General features: G+C 40.6%; 1 protein-coding gene across 5 annotated transcripts in view; it reads left to right on the top strand.

The window, feature by feature from the left end:
- Positions 1-26,480, top strand: part of LOC135205792 (inositol polyphosphate 5-phosphatase E-like) — a 633,907-nt gene that overhangs the window by 573,087 nt on the left and 34,340 nt on the right. For all 5 annotated transcript variants that reach the window (XM_064236969.1, XM_064236962.1, XM_064236954.1 and 2 more), the window contains one exon: positions 9,175-9,290. In XM_064236969.1, the coding sequence (XP_064093039.1) occupies positions 9,175-9,290 (116 nt within the window). The remainder of the gene's footprint in view (positions 1-9,174; positions 9,291-26,480) is intronic.

Below are 26,480 nucleotides of genomic sequence, written 5' to 3'. Positions count from 1 at the left end.
TATTATGTTTACAGCATGTCAATAAAACAATAGCAACAATAGGTAAGTAAACTTTAGTATCTACATGTAGAGAGGAAGAAGGAAATGTAGGTACTGCTATTATGTGCATAACAAAGTATGTTATGACAAGCACTTGTAAACTTTACTGACTTGCAAATATCAAGTATTAAAATACAAATAAGAATGATAATTATATGATTTATAATTTATACAAATAACCAAATAAAAACTATGACATTGATAAACTTAAAGATTTGCTTAACAATACAAAGGAGCCTACATTAAAGGTGATTTGAATGCTCACAGCCCAAAATGGGACTGTAATTGTGCAAACTAAAATAAAGCACGGAGTAAAATAGAAGATTTAATTGATTCAAACGACATTTGCTGTATAAATGATGATGAAATATCCACGTATTTTTCAAGAACACATGGGACATAATCCTCATTGGACTTAACTATGTTCAACAAGCTTAGTTGACAGACTGGATTGGAATACAGTTGATGACGTGCACACCAGTGATCTTTTTCCCATATTAATTTCTTTATTGCATAATAGGCCTGTAAAACATGTTCCTCATTATAACATTTATAAAGTAGATTGGGAACAATATAAAAAGCATACTAAAAATATCCCACCGTTTGAATATTTCAAAGACCAAAATGAAACTAATAAATTTCTAGTTGGTTTCATTAAAAACGCTGCTGATAAATCAATACCAAAGACAAAACTTCATCCAACAAAACACAAAGTTCCATGGTGGTCTGATACGCTAACAGAATTAATAAATACAAACAATAGGGAGACGATTAGAAAATTTGAATAAAAATTCATTAAAATAAATACAAAATTTCCAATATTAGAAGGAACTTTGCAAAAATGTCTATATTACTACTAGAAATTGATACTTTAAAACCTGTATATTACAAAATATCTGCAAAATTTTAAAAGGAAGTAATTCAAGGAAGAATCATTTCATGGAGGAAATACTTATCAGATCTCTCTAATAATACTCCCATACAAAAAATATGGGAAAAATTCAGAAATATAAATGGTACTCATGTTAAACCACCTAGACATGTGATATTAAAAGAAGGGAAGAGAATTCTTGATCCAAAAGAAATAAGTAATATGATAGGAGGAAACTTAGCAAATGTAAGTAGTGATAAAAATTTAGATGAACACTTCCACACAAAGAAAAATGATATAGAACTAATAACAATAAATTTTGAAACGAGAAGATATTTATGTATATATATATATATATATATATATATATATATATATATATATATATATATATTATAATAGAAAATTTTACATAGAAGAATTGGAATATGCTCTTTTCGAACAGCAATAAATCTGCTCCTGGAGGTGATAATATTTGTTTTGAGATGATATGCCAATTAGCACCTTTGGCAAAGTCATACTTATAATTTTATAATCATTTATGGCTTCAGAATTTTTTCCTGATGAATGGCATACAAAGCTATAATTCCTCTCCCCAAACCTGGAAAGGATCCAAGTAATGTAAATAATTACAGACCAATTTCTCTAACAAGTTGCTTATGTAAATTACTAGAAAAAATGGTAAATACTCGACCAAACATGGCACATTTGAGAAAATAAAATTTTGACTCCCACTCAGTTCGGGTCACAATGTAACAGGTCTACATTAGATTCTCTCTCTAACTTAGAAGACTATACACGCAGAGGATTTGAACGAAAACAGATAACTGTAGCTGTCTTTTTTGACATTGAAAAGGCTTATGATACTACATGGAGGTATCCTATATTAAAAACTTTACAAAACGACAACATCCGTGGACATTTAACTAGGTTCATCCAAAACTTTCTGACAAATCTCAGTTTACAAGTGAGAATTGATGATGTATTGTCCAGAACATTCCCACTTGAAAATGGTGTTCCACAGGGAAGTGTTCTTAGTGGTACACTGTTCTGTTTAACAGTTAATGATATTACTAAAACTCTACCTACTGGAATTAAAAGCAACCTTTATATGGATGATTTTGCAATATTTATTCAGCATCTCGTATTAAACATGTAGAGCTCATTATTAACAAAACTATAATAAAAATAGATGAATGGACATCATCTGTAGGATTTAAATTAGCCATACATAAGACCCAAGCAATCACATTTTATAAAGATAAAAGGTGGATGAAAATTTAAGAAATAGATTTGAAAATCAGAAGTCATAATATACCAATTGGCCAAACTGCAAAATTCTTAGGATTAGTACTTGATACTCACTTAAACCGGAAAGTCCACATAGCATACATGAAATCAAAATGCAAAAAAGCTTTAAATCTAATTAGAAAATTATCAAGTACTACATGGGGAGCAGATAGACAAACCCTTACATTGCTATATGAAGCAACAGCACTGTCTATCATTGATTGTGGCAGTGAAACATATGGCTCGGCTTCAGACACAACACTGAAATTATTAGACTGTTCACAATGAAGGCCTTAGAATATGCTCAGGAGCTTGTAGATCATCACTAACCTCTTCTTTACAGGTTGAATGTGGTGAACTACATCTCTCTCTCCATAGAGAGTAAGTAACAATGAAGAGTGCCCTAAGAATTCAGTGTAGTGATTCACCAAAAAAAAAAGCTATTTGAATCAAGTGATATATTTATTAACAATCATATACCACGTTTCCCAATAAGAGCTAGAAGACTGTTTGAGTCATTTAATATATATGCACAACTACCTTCAATAATGAAATTACCGCCTCCTTGGAATATGAATAAGATAAAAATTTGCACTAACTTACAATATTTATCAAAAAATTACTCATACACTCCAGAACACCATAGACAACATACAATAGAGCACATAAGCCGAAAAGGTCCGCATTACGCAATATATACGGATGGATCCAAATCAGAATACGGAGTGGGATATGCTGCAGTGTCCCAGGATAAAACAGGTCAGTTCTCTCTTCCCAATAATGCCTCAGTATTTACAGCAGAGTTATGTGCAATAACATTGGCCATAAAAATAATCAAAGAACACTCCTTTAATAATTTTGTGATTTATAGTGACTCTAGAAGCGCTATAGAAGCCATTAAAAGTTATAATCCCAAAAATAATATTGTGCAACAGATCAAGTTTTTACTCCATAAATTATATAAGGGAAAAATATTGAAATATGTTTGATCCCTACCCATGTTGGGATAAAAGGAAATTAAGAGGCTGATAAAGCAGTCAAGGAAGCACTCCACATGATGAGAACAAATGTAAACATCTCTATTAGGGACCATGTAGCTTATATAAAAACAATCATTGCAACATGATAACTCCACTGCAGTTTTCACAGATGGCTCAAAGTCAGATGCTGGCGTCGGCTTTGGTGTAGCCTTCCCTGATATAGAAAGAAGCGGGAGGTTATCATCTGTTGCATCGATTTTTACAGCAGAATTATATGCAATTTTAATGGCTTTAAAGGTAGTTTTAATTCGGAATAAAAATAATTTTATTATATATTGTGATTCAAGAAGTGTTCTTCAGTCACTAGAATCTCAACTTTTTAAACCATCTGATTTTAGATATATATTGGAATGGCTGCTTTTACTGGAAAGAAGAGGGAAAAAAGTCAAGTTCTGTTGGGTGCCTTCCCATGTTGGGGTGGTTGGGAATGAGAAAGCTGACCAACTTGCAAAGTCGGCAGTCTGCTCCCGAGAACCCACAAGATGCCTACTGCCATATCGGGATTTATATCCTCTAGTAGGTCAGAGAATTAAAAAATGTTGTTAGTCCCAGTGGGAGGATATTTTAACCAATCAAAAAATGCGCAGTATCACGTCATCAGTGTCTCCTTGGTCATACACTTATGTACCGAGGAAACAGGAAACGATGTTGTACAGATTGACGATTGGACATACAAGACTCACTCATGGGTTCTTGATGTCCCGTGAAAATCCTCCGTTTTGCGAGAACTGTACTGTGCCCTTGACTGTGAAACATTTGCTGATTGAATGTCCCAGATTTAGGAATTTGAGACATAGGTTCCGGTCTTGGGGACGTGACAGGGAAGGTAATTTTAGTTTAGCTACAATTCTCGGAAAGGATTGTAATAAAGAGCAGGCGGGCCTCCTCAACAAAATTTAGATTTATACATAGATTATCTATGTAAGAATTGACTAGAAAGGATACCCTAAACAAACTTCCTGTCTGTTATAATGATTCACTGAGACGTTTTATGAATATTGACTGGTTCTGTGGTATTTCGGAACATATTGTTGAATTGGGTATTCCTACATTTCAAGAACTCTTGAGGGAAAATACAGTTAGTTTATCCCTTCGGCTGAGTAAGACAATAATAGCCTTCTTAAAGCAGTTTTAATTGTACTTTTTTTTAGAGGGTCGACAACATTTTAAAAATGGAGTGAGTCATAAAAGTAAACAATTTGATATCTAATTTATAATGAGTTTATATTATGTAATTTACTAAGACTGAAAAAAGTTTTGAAAAATATGAAATTGAACTTTTTAAAGGTATGAATATTTATGCAATGTTCTCTGTAAAGTTTCTTTGGTAAATATATGTATGTACTATATTTATCGAATGTATATGGCTTATAGCTGGAATAAAGGATTAAATTCAATTCATTTCAATTCTAAGGACGAAAGCACCATGCTACGAATTTCTGCCTATTATTTTTCTTGTATAATTCCCTCACAGGTAACACATAATTTATCACTTGAAATCTAGTTCATCATTGACAATAACACGAAAATCTCCGCGGCACAGAGATCACTGATAATTAAATAACATGTTGAACAAATGCCCTAGCTAAGTAATGAATATTCCACTATAAGTACTCACAGTTACGGTCGCTTAGTGGAAACTGACATTCAGGTTGACGGCCCTCAGGCCCAACCTTCTCTAAAGCCTGGTTCACACTATGCCAGTAATTTAGTCAAGTGGCGAGTAGTTTAGTTACTGCTTTCCTACTAAACTGATCAATTTCGTTCGCACCACCAGTCAAGCAGAGTACATTAGTGTGTAAGGCATCGCAAGATTAACAGGCAACGCAGCAAAGCTAAAAGGCTAATAAAAGATATTGCAATAGCTATTTTAGAGGAAGTGGAGGAAGAAATAAGTGTGTCAAAAAGAAAAAGATTATGGGAACGAAAATGGATTCAGAGAAGAAATCAACTAGGAGCTACTAATTCACTTCTCAAGGAATTAGAAGTAGAAGATCCTAGAGAATACTACTCAACATTCAGAATGAGTCAAGAATGTTTTAACTTTCTGTTGATGAAAGTGCAATCACAAATTCAACGAAATGATACCCATTTCACCGATGGAGTGTAAACCGAGTCCGTCCCGGCACCAGATTTTTCGGATTCCTTGATTTTTCTCAATTCTTATGAGTAGGTTGATCTGAGAAGAAAACAAACAAATATAGAATAATAATGTAATTACATGAATAAAGCAAAACATATAGCCGTTTTTAACCAATTTTAACCTTATCACAACTGGAAAAAAATTATTAATATGATTACGGAGGCATAAAAATGGAAAATACCTGATGTTCTTGATTTTCGCTTTTATCTCTTTCTCTCCAAATCCAGGTATATCCATGGTTTTCTCCAAATCAGCGTAGGCACTTTGCTTGATTGGTTTATTTTTATACTGTGGACATTTAACATTCCACAAGCTCTCATGTTGTAAATATTTTGAAATAAATTTTAGTGTTGTCTCTTCATTCCATCGAAGTGCCATTTCTGCGGCAACCTACAACACATGAACTCCACTAAATCACTAAATTCAACACATGTCCTCACTGGTTTAGTGGACGAATGACAAGTGGGCGGAGCTACTGCTTGACCGTAAAAATAGAACATTTTGGATCGACTAAACACTAAATCACTAAATTGCTTACTAAACCACTTGACTAAACTGTTTGGTGTTCAGACACGTTTAGTAGCTAAATTACTCGCCACTTGACTAAATTACTGGCATAGTGTGAACCAGGCTTTAGGTCCTATCTCAAGTTAAGGTCTTTAGTAAAGAGAGAGAGATCGTTGTTGTTGTTGTTGTATTAAGCCAACATTTCTTGTTGGCACGGGCCTTTCCCTTGTTTGGCCCGTAGGTGATCTGAAAAGATTCATTAGGTTAGAGATATCAAATGTTGTTGTTGTTGTTGTTGTTGAAGATTAAGCTGGCCTTATGCCAGCACGGGCTTTTGGCTAACAGCAGCCCGTAGGTCATTTGAATTTTTTGCAGGTGGTTAAGGTGATTTTAAGGATATGTGGCGAACCTTTATTCATGATATCAATGGGATATGCAGATGTGATGGTATGATTTGCAGAGGAAAGGAAAAGGTGAACAGGCGAGGTTACAAACCCCTTTAAACCCTAAAGTACCCATTAGTAGAAGATAAAGATCGATAATAGCGAGTCCTGGCAAGTCAGAGATAGCCAGTAAGGAAATCGAAAAATTTATCGTCGTCGAAAAACGAAAAAAAAAGAGCACATAACTCTATAGAGTTCAAGTACCATATTTCACTTTAAGATAATAAAAAAAAAAAAAAAAAGCGCCGATCGTTAGTGGTAGGGATCGACGAAAGAAGAACGAAATTTTTTAAGTTTTAGAAACAGCACAACAAAAGGAAGTAACAGCTTAAGCGGTAGTTAGACAGTTGAAATATTCGGTCGTTAGACGTGAGGCGGCCGAAAAACGGAGAGGAAATGAGGATTGTTTAGTAATAGAAAAAGCAGTTAATGCTACAAGCAGCACTTTTCATGAAGCGGTGATCTGAGTCTAAATTCTTCTGTAAGGAGGTCATCTGGACTGATCTCTAGGTCCAACAGATCGTGGACGAGCTCAGAGAACAGTTGATGATTATTTCTATTGTCATTGTTGCAGATAGCTCTTTCTATGTTGGAGTTCTAAACCGATACTCTTGCGAGATCGTCTGGAAGGCTGATTTCCAAGTCTAGGGCCTCGTTGAAGATCTCGGAAAACAGTTGATGATTATAATTTTTACCTTTTTTAGAGAGAGCTCTTTGTATAATTGCTTGAAGTTGTTCGTAGGTCAGCAGGATCTTTTTAATATCGTTTTTTCCTACGAGGATGAAAGTGCTTCCGACGCAGCTGTCTCTCTTATCTGTGATCTCTGTCTGTGTTCCTGCTTCATTATACATGACGGGAGCTACAGCCGATATCTCGGTCTGCATTTCTTTAACATCGGTAGCTTTTTCTGTCTGGGTTCCTGCTTCGACTCGAGCAGGAATCGGCATCGTCGGCGGTGCGGGGGTTGGGGGAATGAGCTGAGGGGTTGAAGGAATAACCATAGGGGTTCGGGGGGTTGGGAGGGGTTTGGGAACTGGAGGTTGGAGGGAAGGAAAGGATGAGGGGTTGGGGATGTAATGACGGGTTTTAGAACGTTGTCTGGAAGGTTGAGGTGGAGGAGGTAGATTGGTCCTTGGATCAATCCTTGGCTGGGTTGGAGGTCGTTCGCGCTTTTATAGCACTGCCAACTAGTCATGTTCTATAGTTCGATTTTAACTTTTCCACCATGCGACTAACTCGACAAACTACTAAATAAAAAAACATAATGACATCAATAACTGTTTGTGATGCAGAAAAATTAAGTGAAATAATAAATTGAACCAAAACATTTGCGAAATATAGAACCATCGCATTTCTGTCGCTACTGGGACAAAATTGGAGGGAAAGTTAAGGCCTCAAGGTGAAGTTCTTTATCGCGAAAAAACTGTGCACTAATTTTTTCGTGACATTCACCATCCTTCATTCTTGTTCTCTTAAGAAATTAATGTAGATGATCATTAAATGTAGTTAAGCGCCTCAGTGGCGTGATTGGTGTGGTCTTGGCCTGCCACCACGGTGGCTGCGAATTCGATTCACGGGCATTCATTGAGGTGTGATTGATGTGTATTTCTGGTGATAGAAGTTCACTCTTGACGTGGTTCGGAAGTCATGTAAAGCCATTGGTTTTGTTGCTAAATAATCACTGGTTCCATGCAATGTAAAAATACCATACAAACAAACAAACAAACAAACCATTAAATATAGTTAGATGACAATAAAATGTAGGAGTTCAACTCTTACAGCTGTAATGAGTTGAAGCACAGTGAATAATGTTGCCATAATAACTCGGCATGGTATTAATCTATGGATTTCCTATCAATAAACGATAAGGGTGATTTGAAGTTGATAAGGTTTGAGGTATGAACAGGAAGGATTTCTTGCCTAAAAGGGTCAAGCTTTTTTTTCAGGATTTAGAAGCGTCGCCATAAAGACTTTCACTACAGTTGGGACAGATGATCACAGCAATTCAAATAATTGAGGATAATCACTAAATACTCGTACTCACTTAATGCAGTCGTTCAGAATTGACTTAAAGATTATAATACATTCAGTTACCTGAAGTTTCTGTGAAATCCTCAGTGGGGTACCAAATTAAATTGGAATAGTGCTAGTAGACAGCGTTTGTGATCTTTGGATTCAGACACATTCTATGTCAGGGTAAAGCTAGGGGAAGGAGCCCGCGCGCAAGTGGCATAATGAAAATTACGCATCATATTTCAACATTATGAATGGGAGAAGACTGCTACCTCTACAGACTCGCAATTGCACGGTTCTCAAAACTGTACCTTATAGTGAGAAACTGATGTAGCAAATGTCATATAATGTTTCATTTTTTTACAATGATTCCTATTGAGCAAACATCAATTAAAAAACTTAAATCTGATAGTAAATAAAGGGGCTGCATCATTAAAATTATAATTTACTGTATATTGTCCCATTAGGTAATATAATACAGGTAAATGGTTATTCTTTATCGCACCTTGATTGTTATTGTGTGTGTTTATATAGGATTTGACTCCTGGCATTGGTAGATTTGGACTTGTGTAGTGTTTCTACAGAACAATGATCTAGCCACAGCGTTGGAGTCTGTATTTTCTTGCATGAAAGATGTAGCGGGTTTACATCAACCTTGAGGAATATCTCTTCTTGTTTGCTAAATGTGTTTGCTGACGACTACAGAAAACTGAAGGTTAATAAATACTCTTTAAACGATGATTTATATGCATGAAGCAGAAAACTTGTTAAAAAAAAAATGTCGGTGGACGAAGCCCTCTTGCTTCACTTTTTTCTTTCTTTTACAGAGTAGCCGTGGGTCAGTCAAGTGTTGTAGTTATGATGCATGTCCGTTATTTAGGACTTCTGATCACAAGCCTGTCTCTGGTATGTTCCAGTGCCAAATCAGACCAGGGAAAGATGAGTAAGTAGCTACATTTGGCTCTGCTATGTTCATTTTTTCTGCCTGCATGTAATAATAGTTAACAAACATAGTATGCCTCAGATGCGAAGCGTATATGTTAGTACAGAATAATGTAAGACTTGAAATCAACAGAACTAATAAAATCAGTGTATAATTACATAATTCAAACATACTTTACTTGAGCCGATGATATATGGAAGATACTTAGTCGACCTGGATTAGTTTTACTCCTTATGTTTTTGAAACAATGACAAATATTATTGACATATTATGTGTTCGATTAATACTTTTTAAGATTATTATTAAGAAAAATACTTACCTTTTATTTCAGTACAGATATTGAAATCCAGTATATAGAAGTTAACCAAAGGACATGTCTTTTGGTACTGAACAGATATATATATAATATAATATATATATATATATAATATATATATATATATATTATATACATATATATATATATATATATATATTATATATTATATATATATATATATATATATATATATTTCTTCATCAGTGGTGGGCTAATCCTCTGTGAAATAGGCATGGGGATACGGAAGGACATGGCACAGACTAAAGACAAGAAATAAATGTTACATTTTTAAATGTTTTGTATTAAAGTAACATTTATTTCTTGTCTTTAGCCTGAAGATAGGGCTTTGTCTCGAACCGTCGCTAGCCAATAAAGAAACTAATGTATGTGACATGTCCTTCTGTATCCCCATGCCTATATATATATTTATTTATATATATATATATATATATATAGATATATATATATATATTATATATATTAATATATATATATATATAGTACCAGATTTCTGTTTTACCCCCACCAGCAAGAACTCAAGTCAATGTGTGTATATATATATATATATATATATATATATATAATATATATATAATATATAGATATATATATATATATGCAAATATTTTAGAAAATTATAGAAAAAATCATTCTAAGCAGAAAAAGCTCTATAAACATATGCATTTAAAGGCTTCATTGTCAGTAAGGCTTCATTGTCGGTATCTAAGTAGTCAGGATATGGGGGGAAGGGATGATGAAGTGCATTATGCAACTGGATTGATAGTCTTTTAATTATGATGTTTTCTCGCAGGTTGTGGAAAAATGTAACATTACAGTCCTTTCACAATTTTAATTATTAGCTTTATGTATCAAGAAAGTTGTTTTCAACTGACAGAGATGAAAGCATCTTCTTAGGTGTGTCTTTTCTTTTGATAGTTGGCTTCCAATTCTGAAGACCTAATGTGGGCCTGCAGACTGGTACCTTCATCTTCAGGTGAGGTAGACCCAACAGGAGAACCCTTGTTTCCTACGAAGAGGCAGCCTGCCAGGACCCTAGAAATTCATGGCAAGATTTTGTGGGGGGGCAGTGGGCAGAGAAAACTTTCTCCTTCCCAGACCAAGGTGCCGGATGAGAAAAGGCAGGAGGCAGCAGATGATGACAACAACGAGGAAGGAGATGATGAGGATGACAAAGACAGCATTCAGCAAGACTTCCTCCCCAATGTCCTCCTCATTGCCTTCATACTCAGTGTGTTGAGAGGTGCACAGCTGTCACTGTCACCACGATGGATTGCCCAGTCATTGGTGGGTTGGCAGCAACAACAATGCAGGGCCCTGGCAAACACTGGAAGTGACGAAGATGGTAGTGGGGAAATGCATCCCCCAAGTCGTCACATGGTAGCCAGGTGTGAAGCAGGACCTGCAGCAACGGGAACCCTCTAGGCCTAGAAAAGGAAAAGCTACTGCAAGACACACCAGCTGCTCTTTTATCATACCTGGAGAAGGAACAGATGGGTCAATAGAGGGGGTTCCTTGTCGCCTAGAGGGATCGGCTCCCTTGGAGTGACCCAAAGTCCCTGTGCCCAAGGTCTTCATGAACTGCAGCCTCCACTCCATCCCCTCTATCTGATGAGTCAGGTTTAAGAACAAAGTGAAGGCCACCTTCATGGAAGTAGAAGCCCCATAGGGGAGACAACGAGGGTGAAGGACTCGACACCAAATGAGTCGTTGAGGCTGTGGCACCACACCCCCAAGAACACTCCCTCCCAGGAGTCTTACATATTGCACAAGGGTTCAAGAATAAGACTATCGTCAGGAATGCTGGACTGCAATCCGAGCCTCTGCTACCTATCCATTGCGGAGTTGACATGTAAATATTATGCTTCTGCTGCCTATCCCCAGGCATACACACTATGGAGTTGTAGGCTAGAAGTCAGCACAGTAAAATTAGGGGTTTGCATGGTTGTAATATGCCAAAGTCAATGGCAAATCAAAATAACAATACACTAATCACAAGAGTAAGGAAAGATTTCACCATGAAAGTATTGTAAAGAGCTAGCAACAGTCAAATTGAGAGGACATAAACTTGCATCATCATCTGACAGTGGCCAAAAGCAAAGTGAATACATACGCTCGGGAGGATGGAGATTCCCCCTCCCAAACAGTAGTTCAACTACCAAACTGCCTTGCTATAAAAGTCTAGCAGCCATTTACACGTCGCTGAAGATGATTCCTAATGAAAAGGACCAATGGTTTGTATATTGTGTAGGAACAACTCTCTGGAAGATACCTGCTTCTCAACTTTACCCAGCAGTCTAGACAGGTTGTTGCTGCTGACAAGCAGACTAGGGATTTGCTTTTCAAACACCTTATCATTGTTACAACCACAGGCTGAATAATAAGCCATCACCCACCAAGCTGATAGTTAACCCCAAGGCCGTTTGGGACACAGTGCAACTTGCCCTAAATATAAACAAACATGGCATCCTGGAAGTGACATAGTTTGTATATGTTACAAGGAAGTAGTGTAAGTGATTTCGTGAAATCACTGAATATCCTGTAAGTTCATGTAATTGCTGTTTCTCTTGGGCGGGAGGGGGGGGGGGGGGGATTGTTCACACAATCCCTGGAATTCCCAGAGATTTCATGAAATGCCTGCTTTGGAAGCCCAGGGAATTCACATATTTACTGCAATGCATCATATTCACTTATTCAGACAGTTAGGTGAAATTGAAACTGAACTATTACTTATTACAACAGAGCTTTATTTATTAAGACATTACCATCAAATAAACTTCTTGAAATGTTTCACAGCATGAAAAAAGTCAGCCAACTATTCATTTGTTCACACAAGTACAATGTCCATGGCCACACGAATTGCATTTCAGCTTGGCTTTGAAGCATTTACACCTGTTTGTCTGTCACCACTTGGGTCCACTGAGTTACACTTTGAAACCCTGTCCACCAGCAGCTGACTGGGCCACGACAGCTGAGTGTAATGGCACTGTTTTTTTTTTAAAGTTAACATCTTCCATAGTCAGAAGTTGAAGTGCTGAGGGCACAAAACAAAATGATTTCTTGAGTACTGACTGCAGAAAATTCCAGTCCTCACAGTAATCTGCTATAAATCCATGTCCATATCTCTTGCAGTGATAATGCCAAGAACATTATATGGGTCTCCCCTACCATGATCCATAACTGGAATGGGCATGGCAACATTGTCTCCTTGTTCACCAGCTTTCAGATCAAGACAACTCCATTTGACCATTCGTTTCTCCTGTGATATTTGTTCAGCATATGCTAAGCTATGCTTTTGCTTTATCTGTGCAATGTGGGCAGACATACTTTCTTCAACTAAACTTGGGGATTCAGGAGTGTGGTTGACGGTGGTGGAGGTGGTAGTGTGGTCAACGGTGGCAGTGGCAGAGGTGGTAGTGTGGTTGACGGTGGCGAGGGTGGTAGTGTGGTTGATGGTGGTGATGGTGGAGGTGGTAGTGTGGTTGACGGTGGCGAGGGTGGTAGTGTGGTTGATGGTGGTGATGGTGGAGGTGGCAGTGTGGTTGACGGTGGCAGTGGCGGAGGTGAGTGGTGTTGAATGTTTCTAGCAAAGCATTCTCAGTGGCAGCCAGAAGGTCATTTTCACTCTCTATTCAGGAAATAACTTCGTGGTAAAGATAAAGAAATTAAGCCAACACGAGCCTCACAGCCAAACATAGCAGAGTATGGGAAACACTTTATTCCTGAATGATGAGCAGAGTTTTTCTGAAATTGCATGAATTTGATGCTTGATGTCCTTCAGGTCACCGTTATCGCGTTCCACAGAGTCTTGACTTTGAGGATGACATGGTTTACTATGAACGATGGTGAGATCTGACGGAACACTTTTCAGGTCAGTGATCACTTGTGATGTAAACTCAGAGCCATTGTTGCTTTGAAGTATGGCTGGGGCACCAAAACAGAGGAAAATATCCAAGAGATAAATTGCAACTTCTGTCACTAGTTTAGTTGTCAGAAGTCAGAGCACACAAAATTTGGTAAAGTGGTCCTGATATACCATGATCCATTTAAAGTTTCGATGAGCCAATGCCTGCATATCAATTAGGTCTACTTGACCTCTTGAAGTTAGGTCCTTACTGAGTATGGGCCTAACAACCACGCCTTTAAGGAAAAAAATTTAAGGCTTCCAGATGCTATCTAGTTTACTTAAAGATTTATTTTCAGAGACTACCTGTTCATTAAATTATATCCAAGTGATAGTTATTGAATTAACATTATTGATATTAACATCAAGGACTATGCAACAGAATTTTTTTAAGTGAAGAATTTTATACTAAAAATCCTCCTATTGGTTTAGTATATAATTGATTCATGAGGACACCTGAAGTGCGAGAATCTGTAGATGGCTTAATATCCTTACCCACTATAAATTGTTCACATGGACATGTGAATGTTAAGAGTAATGTGTATTTAGCAAGCAAAGAAAACAAACCTAGGCCAAGGAACAAACCTTGGCAGTAACCAATTTGTAACTGCAGTGGCAAATCTTTGCTAGTAAATCATCATGTTTAATTTTATATTTAATGAAAATACAAATATTCCTATAATATATAATGAACAAATATTTTCAAGATCTTTTCACTGTCTTTGCACAGGTGGTTCATGTTGTTGCCACTCAAATGATATCGATGGATGCATTTAAAATTTTAGCTTCAGTAACACTTTTGTATCTATTTTTTTCAACATTGACGGGTAAAAACATTGAGGGGTAAAAATAATAAAATAGGACTATTTAGAATTGTTCTCGCACAATATACTTTGGCCTTTATATTGGAATTACCTGTGAAGCTGGAAATTGTCATTCAACATTTGAACAAGGTGATATGACATTCAACAATTGTATGACCGGGTGGGAGAGTCTCACCCACCTGGTCTGCAGAGCGTCTTTACCTTCGGCCTTGCTGTGGTGAGGTTGTGCTATGCTAGCTTCTTCTTTGCTTGCCATTTTTGCATTGTTTCACTGTAGACAACGTTTCTTTTCCTGATGTGATTGTGTCATCTTTGTTTTTCATCTGTTCATGTGTTTGCAATAGTGAAGTAATACAATGCAAACCCACAAATCATCTAAGCGTAAGGCAGTGCCCAAACAGAAATGCTCTGGTACCGCAGAGAAGGCTTGTAGCCATAATCACTAGGCGATTGATGTAGATCCTCATACACTTTGCACTTTGTGCAGGGGGTATGAATGTAATCCTGATTCTATGTATGAGGAGTGCCATGACTGGACTCTAGAGCAATGGTTTAAGTATTCATTGAAGAATTATCAGAAGAAGCTCCCGAAGTCACCATCTGAGGGTAACACACCCCTGATGACTCACTTGGTGGCTAATCCTTCAGATACTTTACTTCCTCCAGTGAAACTTCCTTGTTTTGCTACCTCTCCTTCAGGAAAGGTTTTCCTTTTGTCATCTTCACTCACTTTGTCAGGTGGAGATCAGCGTTGGGGAACTGAAAGCCAGGACAACCTCCCTTCAGCAGCCTCCATTCATTTGGAGGGGAGGAATCTCCCTCAGTACGGATGGAGACTGCTTCTACAAACCCTACTTTGACTCCAGTTGCGGAGAAGGAACTCCAGGAGACCTGTCAGTCTCTTGGCCTTCAAGGAGTTCCCTTGATGGGTATTCTGTGTCACGTGCAGGCTTCTCACAGCCATGTTGTTCCTCTGGTGACTCAACACAGCGATAGTGACACTTCTACTGCCACTATGACGGCTAATTATCTCATGCCCATGAATACGACTACTCACCCTATGTTGATGACCCCTGCAGTTGTTGATAGGATGTCTCCTCTTGCCCCTTCTGTTGCCAGCATGGTGTCTGCTTCTGCTCCTTGGGAGTCTGCTCTGGAGTCTTCCTCCAACCTTGAGGAGCAGATTCTCCATACCCTCTTGAAGAAGGTGAAGAGGAAGAAGAAGTTGAAGTTCAAGAAGATAAGTAGGAAGGTGTCATCGTCTTCTTCATTGCTGTCTTCATCTGGTGCTGCCTCCTCCCTTCCCTTTTCCAAAGCCCACAAGCAGAAGGAGAAGGCGGTAACTTCTCCCGCCCAGAAAAAGTCCTACACTGGGTCTTTCAAACCTTAGGTCTTTATAGTTAAATTGTCCACCTCATGCCACCCCTCAAGTTTACATCAAGCTTATACCTGGGCCAAAGGTAAAGTGATGGTCTACAGGCCAGGCGGGTGAGACTCCCTTACTCAGTCGTACGGTAGTTAACCCTCACAGCCCAGGCTAATATATGCTAATGCATAAACCCATGACTGGGCTAAATTTAAGGATGGCCACTTTAAAAGAAAAGCTAAGGAAAACTCATTAATGGAAAGAGGAAGATATGTATATTCACATGGTATAAGATAAAAAATTCAAAAAAAATTTACCTACATTCCACAGAAAGTTGTAAATAAATATTTCCCACCCCTTGCGGTCCTCTTTTCCCTATGACAGTTGTAAAAATTATGCTAATTTTACAAAGTTCTAAGCATTCTTTCTAATATTTTGTTCAAATTTATTTTGTCATATTGACATTACAGCTCAAACAATATAAAAGATAGGAAATAAAACTGGGAACAAATTCCTAGCATATTTATTGTAAAATATTTACAACATATCCTTGGATGGGAAATTGTGACAACATTCTTCATTACTACCTCGAGCAAGACTGAGGGCTCTTCAGCTCAGTCACACTCTTATAGGGTGATATGAAAAGTTGCCAATAGTGATATATGGAACTAGGAACATTTTTCCTGCAAAATTTGTTCAAAGTGTATGACGCCAAATCTTGATTGTATATATACGATACGCAAGCTGTAGGGGTTAGCTACCGTACCCCTTCTTAGAATGAGGCTTACACTGGAGCCATGACCACTTTTACACATGCTGCATTCTGAAGGGATTTTTGACCCATAAAGGTTTGGTGTCTCCCCTTGCAACGCTGGTACACAGTTTCTTTGGGGACAGCACAGTGACATTTGGTTCTGGTGATAGAAGTTCGCTCTCGACGTGGTTCGGAAGTCACGTAAAGCCGTTGATCCCGTTGCTGAATAACCACTGGTTCCATGCAACGTAAAAGAACCATACAAACAAACAATGACATTTCTGGGTTCGACCTGTGTCAGCTGGTGAAATGTTCCTATAGCACCCATTTCTAGGTATAAATAAATGCTAAATATACCAGAGAAAAAAGCCATATGGAATGCTGGAGTTACTTCCCCCAGCTCGCTCACCCTCATAGGGTGTCGGTATAGCACAGGGGCGAGTGGAAGCCACTACCACAGATACTTTGCCAATTAGAAGTCTCCTCTCTCAAAATCCCTCTCTAGAGAGGTGCCGTTACAATGTCTACCTTCCGCTCGCTACTACTACCTCTGCCAGAAACCTTCATTCCTGTAATAGCACTCACTGTGTCTGCATGCGCCGTTTTCGCTGTCCCCAGGAAGTGTTTTTTGTGAGGCATCATGTCTTCTCTTGAGCAACAAGCTTCTTCATCTAAGTTGAGTATTCCATTTATTGTTTTTGAACACGTTGGGGGAACGATGCATCCATTTTTGGCCCTTATTTTAAGTCTCTTGTTCTTGGGAGCTGGGTATGACGCTCCTACAATCCGCCATTTTTGATGCATTGTTGGCGGCGTGCGCGATTATTTCAGTTTTTATCTCGCTGTGTATCTATATATAGGGCCCGTCTCGCTCCTGACATATACTGAGGCTTTGTTTTTTACGGTTTGTTCTTACGTTTTTAACCTATTATAGGGCCTTTTTCGTTATCATCAGTCCCTCAGGAGCGCGTTGGTTCCCTTTCGAGCGTACAGTGATATGCTTCATAACATTATGCACGAGTATTGTGTTTTTGGCATCCTAGGCTAGCCTAGCAGTACGCCAGTTTATTTTTAGAGGTGAAGATTCCTCATTCATTCGCGGTACTCATGCATGTATATTTCTAGTTTAGTTTTCGATTATAGTCTTGTATTGCTATTTGATGAGGTTGGAAGTTCTTCACAATGTCCTACCCTAGCCTATCCGACCAGACCTAGGCTAGGTTTTGGAGGGTAGGCTAGGCGGGCTGTGTATATCCCACCACCCCTAGTGGCTCCTTATACCGCCACCCGACCAAGCAGATATGTTTGCTTGGAGGGTGGTCCAGGACTAGAGAGTTTCTCTCTTGTTATGTTTGTAGGGCCTAGGCCTGTCTTACCTGACCAGATCGGTAGATTCGATTTTGGAGGGTTGAGTTAGGTTCTAGGCATCCTCTTCGTGATGTCCTTATAGGAGCCATCTTAGCCTACCTGACCGGATCTGTACCGATTTCGGAGGGTTGGGCTGGGATCTTAGCTGGGTGCGGTTTTCTCCCATCCCCCTTTTTTCGTCAGTACTTCCAGTAATTCCTCATCAATTATTTTATGAATTGTCTTTGTTGAGTGTAGCCTGGGCCATTGCACCCTTTAGGGTGTCAGTTGGCCTACCGTCTTCTGCCCCCCTTTAGCGGTAGGCTAGTTAACGGCTTCTCAAGAAGTGGTTTTCATTGATCGGTTGCTGTGGCCAGGCAATCACGACTCGTCCACTCTCCTCCAGACACTCCCCCCACCCCCGTCACGGACTCGTTCCGGCGCTGCCTTGTTAGCTCGCCGCCCAAGTAATCCTACTGATGAACAACAGCTGGAGCGTAAAGCTCGGTCCTGGGGAATAGTCGGAGGAGATTGGGGGATTAGTAGATTATGTATCTCTGTTGGTATGTCTCTGGGTCTGTGTTTTTTCTGGCGCGGTGTGATCTACCGTCACACCTGCCAGGAGGCTATATGCCGGAATTTACGTACCGCTGTTCGGCTGCTCTGTTTTCCGTACTTTTCTAATGTTATTGCTGCTTCCTCACTCCTGTGGGGGCGGAACTAGGCTTAGAGCTGCGTTTCTAATTGACTTGGAACTGCTACTCTTCTCCGCTGCGATCAGACTCAGGCTTAGGTTTTACCTATTTTCCCTGTTCTGTTCGTATCAGGCCAACCCCGCCGGTTTTAGCTATTGTGATAACGAGATTATGGATTCCGGAGTAGGCGGAGACATTCAGAGCTTAATATTAAGGAAATTTATTATGTAGCTTCTGTTGGTATGTCTCTGGGCCTGTGTTTTTTCCGTGGGGCGGAACTGGGCTCAGAGCATGCGCCTCCTATTGGTTAGGTATTGCTACTCTACTCCGGTACGATCAAACTCAGTCTTAGGTTTTGCCTTGTTTCCCTGTTTTGCTCGTATCAGACCCTCTCCGCCGGTTATAGCTTTGGCGATACCCAAAGTATGGATTCCGGAGCAGGCAGAGACATCCAGAGCTTTATTAATAACAAGTAAGTTGAAGATTATAGTCGATATTACCTTTAGCTAGTTAAGTAACTAGTTTAAGTGTACTCATACCACCGGAATTAACTCCGGTGGCATTATTTGAAGATACTCATATATCCTTCCAACTTACAGATGGTTCACTGCCAGGAGGTGGGATGTCCAGCCGTCCTGTACAAACCGTATGGGCATGAGGTCTGCCGGTCTCATGCCAGCTGCGCCATCCACCTGGAGGGATGCGTGGTCTGGCACCCGGAAGCCTGCACGGTGTTTTACGACCTGTTAGAAACATAACAGATGAGTCGGTAGGTAGCATCCTCGCCTCATTGTTACTCTGAATTCTATGTTACACATATCAGTTGGAAAAGTCCCCGACACTGGGGAACCTGATTTGATTATCTCTTACAGGTTGATCTGATGCTCAAGACCTCCTCGATGTCGACCCTTGAGGCCTGTGTAGGGGGGTTCGGAAGGAACGTGGGAGCCAGCCAACCCTACATACGTGCTGTTGGAGGAGATGTGCGCCCTCCTCTACCCGAATACCAAGGTTTCGGCAGCAGTACCGGCTAAAGTAGCAGCTCCCATCATAGAGCGAATCCGCCAGGAGACCCAAGCCCCCATGGAGGACCAAGAGGGCTTGTGCGATGTCATGACAGAGGTGGCGGCCATCATCCTGCACCGGGAGCCCATGGCCATCGAGGAACAGGAGGAAGGTAGGGTGGTAAGTGGGGGCAGGTAGTCGTGGGGCTAACGTTGTCTCCTTTATCCCAACTCCTTCTTCTTTTTCTTCTTTTCAGGGCTTCCCTGGGAAGTCCATGACCCTTTGGAATAGGTCGGGCTCGGTAATCCCCAAGGTGAAAACCTTGAAGACGAAGTCTCTGCCGAAGGCAGGTAGACCAGCCAAGCCTTCCCCGGCAGACTCCGCCAGGTTGTCATTGGCCCCCAAGCCTTCAACTTCCTCGGCCAAAGCTACTCCCCCACCCAAGGGGTCGAGAGCTAAGTCTTCTAAAGCCAGACCGACAGGGTCCGGCTTCGACCATGAGGCTTTCGCCACTCTTCTCATGCAGAAGATGAGCGAAGTAGTGGACTCAAGACTTCAATCGATGTCCACCCAACTCACCTCGGGTCTAGAGACATCCGGACAGTCCATCATGTCTCTGACCCAGAGATTACAAGCCCAGGAGGAATTGGTGACCGGATTTCTCCAGTCCGGAAACACACCGCAGTCCTTTGCAGTGCCAGAAGCATCCAAGCTTCCACCATTCGAGAATAGCAACCCATGGCGGTTGGCTCTACATGCTCCGTTTTCAGAGGGCAAGCTTACAGTTGAAGGTTGCGGAACCCGACCCGTGGAAGACTATGAGTTCTTCCCACCAGGCCTACAATTCCCCTTCCCGGGCTACGCTGGGCTAGCCGAGGAAGCGTTGGTCAGGGTAGACAAGGTCCCGAAAGAGACAGTTATCTACCCTAGAGATCAGGCTCAGTCGGCATGGGTCTGCACCCTTACGGAATGGGAGTGCATCAACACCAAGTTTGACGCCCCACAAAGGTTGCTATACCATGTTTGTAGCGCGGATGACGTCCCGACTCCTTGCACATCAAAGATCGCAGAATTGACACTGCAAGCCGGAATGGAGGACAAACCCATGCCTCAGCTAAAAGAGACGGAGGCTACCTCTTTGCTCTTTCCCGGAGATCAGGAGTGTTAGGCTGGCGCTCCGGCAACATTCACAGTGGGCAAACTCGACCCGGAGTGTGCCTCCACACAATTCAGTGAGCGTAACTCAGTCACCACTGCAGAGTTGACGGCTTCTGTCTTTGCAGATGAGCCTCTATTCCGGGTCCTGACGAAGTCGCTGCTGCAGGCTTTTCAATTGGACCTGTATGATTTTATAGTGGCTAGACGAGCCTGCAGGAAGCATGTCTTTGCTAATGCCTCCATCAGGCATGAGCCGAACAAGCTCATAAAGGCGTCTATCTGGGGTGCCAACGTCTTTCCTGAGGACGTAGTTAACAGCGTCCTCAGCGAGGCGGCTAGAGCTAACCAAAACCTTCATGTCTGCTGGGGACTTCCCTTCAAGAGGAAGTTCGAGACCCCCGGACCACAATCCAAAAGTAGGAAAAGGCCTAGGAAGTATCAACCTTTCCAGACCTCTCAGTCTCAAGCAGTAGTACAGGCAGTTCCTGTCTCCCAGATCAGCAAGCCTTCGACATCTAAGGCACAGCCACAACAACTGTTTGTTCTGCTGCAGAGTCAACCGACTCAACAGCCGTCGAGTTCGGCCGCCCTTGTAACTTCCCCAGCTTTCAACGCCTCCTTAGAAACACAGGGGGCGTTTCGAGGCTTTAATAGGCATGCAAGGGGTAGCAGAGCCAGAGGTGCTTTCCGGCAGAGAGCTGGCTCTAGAGGCAGAGGCTTCAGAGTTCAGAGGAGGCAGAGGAAGTAAGACCTCAACCAGTCATTGAGTCTCTGCAGGTGGGCGGGAGACTGTACCTCTCCCGGGACCATTGGACCTTCAGTACGTGGGCCCACAGTATTGTATCGAAAGGTCTGGGGTGGAAATGGAAGAAAGGCCTCCTCCACCAGTCAGTTTCCATTAGATTCCAACGACAGACCTCCTAGACTATGCCAAAGACCTTCTTCAAAAGAAGGCAATAAAGAAAGTCAGTCACCTGAAATTTCAAGGACGTTTGTTCAGTGTACCGAAGAAGGACTCGGATAAATGAAGAGTGATTCTGGACTTGTCCCGTCTCAACTCATATATTCAATGTGACAAGTTCCACATGCTAACCGTCTTACAGACGCTTACTATCATGTACCGATAGCAAGAAACTTCACTCCATACTTAGGCTTCAAACTAAGAAAACAAGCTTACTCGTTCAGTCATGCCGTTCGGGCTCAACATAGCGCCCAGAATATTCACCAAACTAGGAGAGACAGTAATACAGGAACTAAGAGCTCAGGGGGTGATGTTGGTAGGTTACCTAGATGACTGGCTCATCTGGGCAACCAGCGACGAGGAATGTCGAAAGGCAACAGCCAAAGTAATAAAATTCCTAGACTACCTGGGTTTCCAGATCAACAAGGAAAAGTCCCATCTCACTCCGGCGTCTCACTTTCAATGGTTGGGAATTCAATGGGACCTAACCACACACAAACTATCTCTTCTGCCAAAGAAGTGCAGAGAGATGTGAAAGCTACGAGACAATTCCTCAAGAACAAACGGGGTTCTCGTCATACCCAAGAGAGAATCTTAGGTTCACTTCAGTTTGCTTCAATAACAGATGTTCTGTTGAAAGCCAGACTGAAGGATATCAATCAGGTTTGGCGGAAAAGAGCCAACAACAAGTTCAGAGACAAAATATTCTTGATTCCGCCAATATTAAGGAAAAAACTCCGCCCATGGACAGAAGTCCGGAATCTTTCCAAATCAGTGCCACTACAGTTTCCCCCGCCATCTCTGATAGTCCACACGGACACCTCTCTGAGCGGATGGGGGCCTACTCTCAGTACAAGAAGGTTCAAGGAACGTGGTCGACAACATTCCGCCAGTTCCACACCGACGTACTAGAGGTAATGGCCATTTTTCTGACCTTGAAACGACTAGCTCCGGCCAGGAACATTCATATCAGACTAGTCTCGGACAGCGCAGTGATAGTTCATTGCATAAACAGAGGAGGCTCCAAGTCGAGCCAAATAAATCATGTGATGATTGCAATTTTTTCGCAGGCAATGAAAATTCATTGGCACCTGTCAGCTACTCACCTGGCAGAAGTGCGGAATGTGATTGCAGACTCACTATCCAGAACAACTCCGCTGGAGTCGTAGTGGTCCTTGGACACAAAATCATTCCATTGGATTTGCCAACAAATCCCGGGCCTTCAGGTAGACCTGTTCACCACGGAGTCCAATCACAAACTTCTGTTTTATGTGGCTCCCAATCTGGATCCTCTGGCTCATGCCACAGATGCAATGTCCATAGACTGGAACAATTGGCAGAAGATTTACCTATTTTTGCCAATAAACCTCTTGCTGAAAGTTCTACACAAACTCAGATCTTTCAGAGGACAGATAGCATTGGTAGCACCCAGCTGGCTGAAGAGCAATTGGTTTCCTCTCCTACTAGAGTTGAAACTCCGTCCCAGGCGGATTCCCAACCCAAAACTGACTCAAATAGTACAAACTCGGACTGTGTCAGCTTCCTCAAGAATTCTGAATGCCCTAACTTTATGGACTTCATGAAGTTTGGGGCACAGAAGGATGCTAGTATTCACCCGCTAAACACCCTGTTCGTGGAGTCAGACAAAAGAGAATCAACACTCAGGCAGTATGATTCAGCAGTAAGGAAGCTAGCAATCTTTCTAAAAGAATCAGATGTCCAGAAGATGACTACAAATCTGGCAATTGCATTTTTTAGAACTCTGATCGAAAAAGGCCTAGCTGCTAGTACCATTACTACGACAAAATCTGCCTTGAGGAAGATATTTCAGTTTGGCTTTAATATTGATTTAACAGATTCGTACTTCTCGTCAATCCCTAGAGCATGTGCTCGTCTGAGACCGGTGGGCCGCCCTCTAACAGTCTCCTGGTTTTTGAATGACATACTCAGGTTGGCTTCAGATACTGATAACGAATCATGCTCATATATAACCCTTCTCAGGAAAACATTATTTTTAATGAGTCTGGCCTCAGGCACCAGAATATCTGAACTGTCGGCTCTCTCTAGAGAACCAAATCATATTGATTTCCTCCCGTCAGGAGAAGTTCTGCTCTCTCCAGATTGGAAATTCTTAGCAAAGAATGAAGACCCACAAAACAGGTGGTCTCCATAGAAGATTGTCCCTCTCCCACAGGACCCATCATTATGTCCTATTGTTACATTAAAATCTTATCTGGGCAGAACTTCTGAAAGGTTTTCAGGTCCTCTTTTTATTAGAGAGAAAGGTGGAACCATTTCCTTGAAGGCAATCAGACAACAAATTATTTTATTAAACAAGCCAATCCGGATTCAGTCCCTCATGTCCATGATATCCGAGCAGTGGCTACCTCAGTTAATTATTTTCATAATATGAACTTCGAGGAGCTTCAAAAATATACAGGTTGGAAAACCCCGACAGTATTTAAACGCCACTATCTGAAAAATCTAGAGGCCCTTAAATATTTGGCAGTGGCTGCAGGGAGCATTGTCTCCCCCGATACTGCCTGGTTATGTAACTCTATATCTGTATTTTATTATTTTGCTATTAATTATCTTTTGGTACTCACTCTCACCTACCTGCCTCGCTTGTAATCCCTGCCTTTCTGCCTTATGTTCTGGACTGGATTGCTCATCAACCCACTCCTGTACATGTACAAAGTTCATTATTATATTTGTTTTTATGTTCATTACCTGTTGTTTTTTCCCAGGATAGTATGGATTTGGTCATATTAGGTGCTTTTTTACCATTTGTAATTTGCTTTTCTTACCTTGGTTATTAAAACAATAATTTTAAGAACATTTTTATTTTCCTATCATATAAATTTTTGTTTACCAAGCTTGTATGGCCAATTCTCTGCTACTATTTCACCAGCCGACCCAGGTCCAACCCAGAAAAGGGATTTTGACAAAGGAAAAATCTATTTCTGGGGGAAGACCTGTGTTGCCCGGTGAACCCATCCCTCTCTTTCCCTTTTCCCCACCCTATAGCTGGCCCAAGCTTGGGTGCGTATTTCAGGAATAAGGGTTTCTGGCAGAGGTAGTAGTAGTGAGCGGAAGGTAGACATTGTAACGGCACCTCTCTAGAGAGGGATTTTGAGAGAGGAGACTTCTAATTGGCAAAGTATCTGTGGTAGTGGCTTCCACTCGCCCGTGCTATACCGACACCCTATGAGGGTGAGTGAGCTGGGGGTAGTAACTCCAGCATTCCATATGGCTTTTTTTCTCTTGTATATTTAGCATTTATTTATACCTAGAAATGAGTGCTATAGGAACATTTCACCGGGCGACACAGGTCTTCCCCCAGAAATAGATTTTTCCTTTGTCAAAATCCCTTTTGGCAACCCTTCAGACAACAGGAGAGGCGAGGCCTAGATCCTGCACCCAAGACTTTTTTGTTCCCAGTATAGGTTAAGAAGACTCATATGCTATGGTTCTCCTTGCAGAAACTGTAGGGCCTGTTTAAGCCAGAGCTATGGCCTCACTTTGTGGAGAAGACTGGATTTGGTGTAGGAAACTACCTCTACTGGTGGTGTATGAGAATGAGAGGGTTATTCTCTGTTCACAGGTTGTAAGGATGGCTGGTGGTTGTGGCAGTGAGCATTTCTCAATGGTGAGGAAGAGGGGGTTTATCATGCTCTTGTGGATGTGATTCTTTCTACCAATTGGCACATCAGCATGTCTTTTCTTGATCTGCTAGATTTTGGGGTTATCTCTGTTCTCTGTGTACTCCAGTGTTTCTTGTGATCATGATCATGTTAAACTGCTGTTTGAGTGCAGGATTAAAGTAAGTGTTGGTTACTGCTGTAGATTGGTGTGCTTCGCAGTGGCAAATAATGCAGAACTTATTCAACTCCATGTAGTATGCCACAGCAAAGGCAGATTAATGAGGTATCATTCCAAATGTGCTTCTAGCCAGTTATCATCCACATGTATTCTATTTGTAATATAACGTCTGTGTTGCAGTTTATGTTCATAAGTAGTCCAGACCCTGGCTATTAAGCCCGTATACATTTCAAGGTCCCTTAATTTTTACTTCAGATATGGAAAATATATCGTTAAAAAGTAATTACAGGTGCTTTTTCCAAAACTGCGGCAAATGGGATATACTGTATACTAAATTTGGTACCTATTACCGTTCACAGCTGAACACTGTTTGATATGCCTGTTTTTACTCATTTCTATGCAAGGAATAAATTTCTTACATAATTTTCTCAGCAGAAGTTGTAGATATATGAATATTTTGGCAACACTTCGGGTATGAAATGGTTATTTACGTGTTCAGAGGTTGAAGTTATCAACTTTAATATTCTGTCTTGCACTACATGGATTTAATCATGCAAACACAGAAGTTTATCTGTGCCTTATGATACTGTATTTTGTTGCTCTATCCTTGGAAAACTTTACAGTAAGTTTCCAATGTAGTTGATTTATCAATATCTTAAGAGACCTGCAATAGTGGGCAATTTTGTGTTTTGTAGAAGTGTTCGGTAGCTATTTGTTTTGTTTATATTGAGTAACTGAGTTAATAATGGATAAAAGTACAAGCCAGAGGCCTTCTCAACAAGAGCATAAAAAAGGATACTGTTGACAAAATATACCTCACATGAATTTGATGCTTTCAAATGCATTATTTGCCAGAAGCATGGCAAAGAAAAATAAATAAATAAAAAAAAACATCCATCCTAGGCAGATATAAGAAACGATATTGTTACTAAAAGACTGAAAAGAGCTGAGGAGGGAGCTATATCTTATGTTTATCACAACAACAAGTGTTTCAAGTGGTATATATTCACACAGCAT

The sequence above is a fragment of the Macrobrachium nipponense genome, chromosome 11 (genome assembly GCF_015104395.2).
Source record: "Macrobrachium nipponense isolate FS-2020 chromosome 11, ASM1510439v2, whole genome shotgun sequence".
NCBI classification, from domain to species: Eukaryota; Metazoa; Arthropoda; class Malacostraca; order Decapoda; family Palaemonidae; genus Macrobrachium; species Macrobrachium nipponense.
This window is presented reverse-complemented; position numbering and strand designations above follow the sequence as displayed.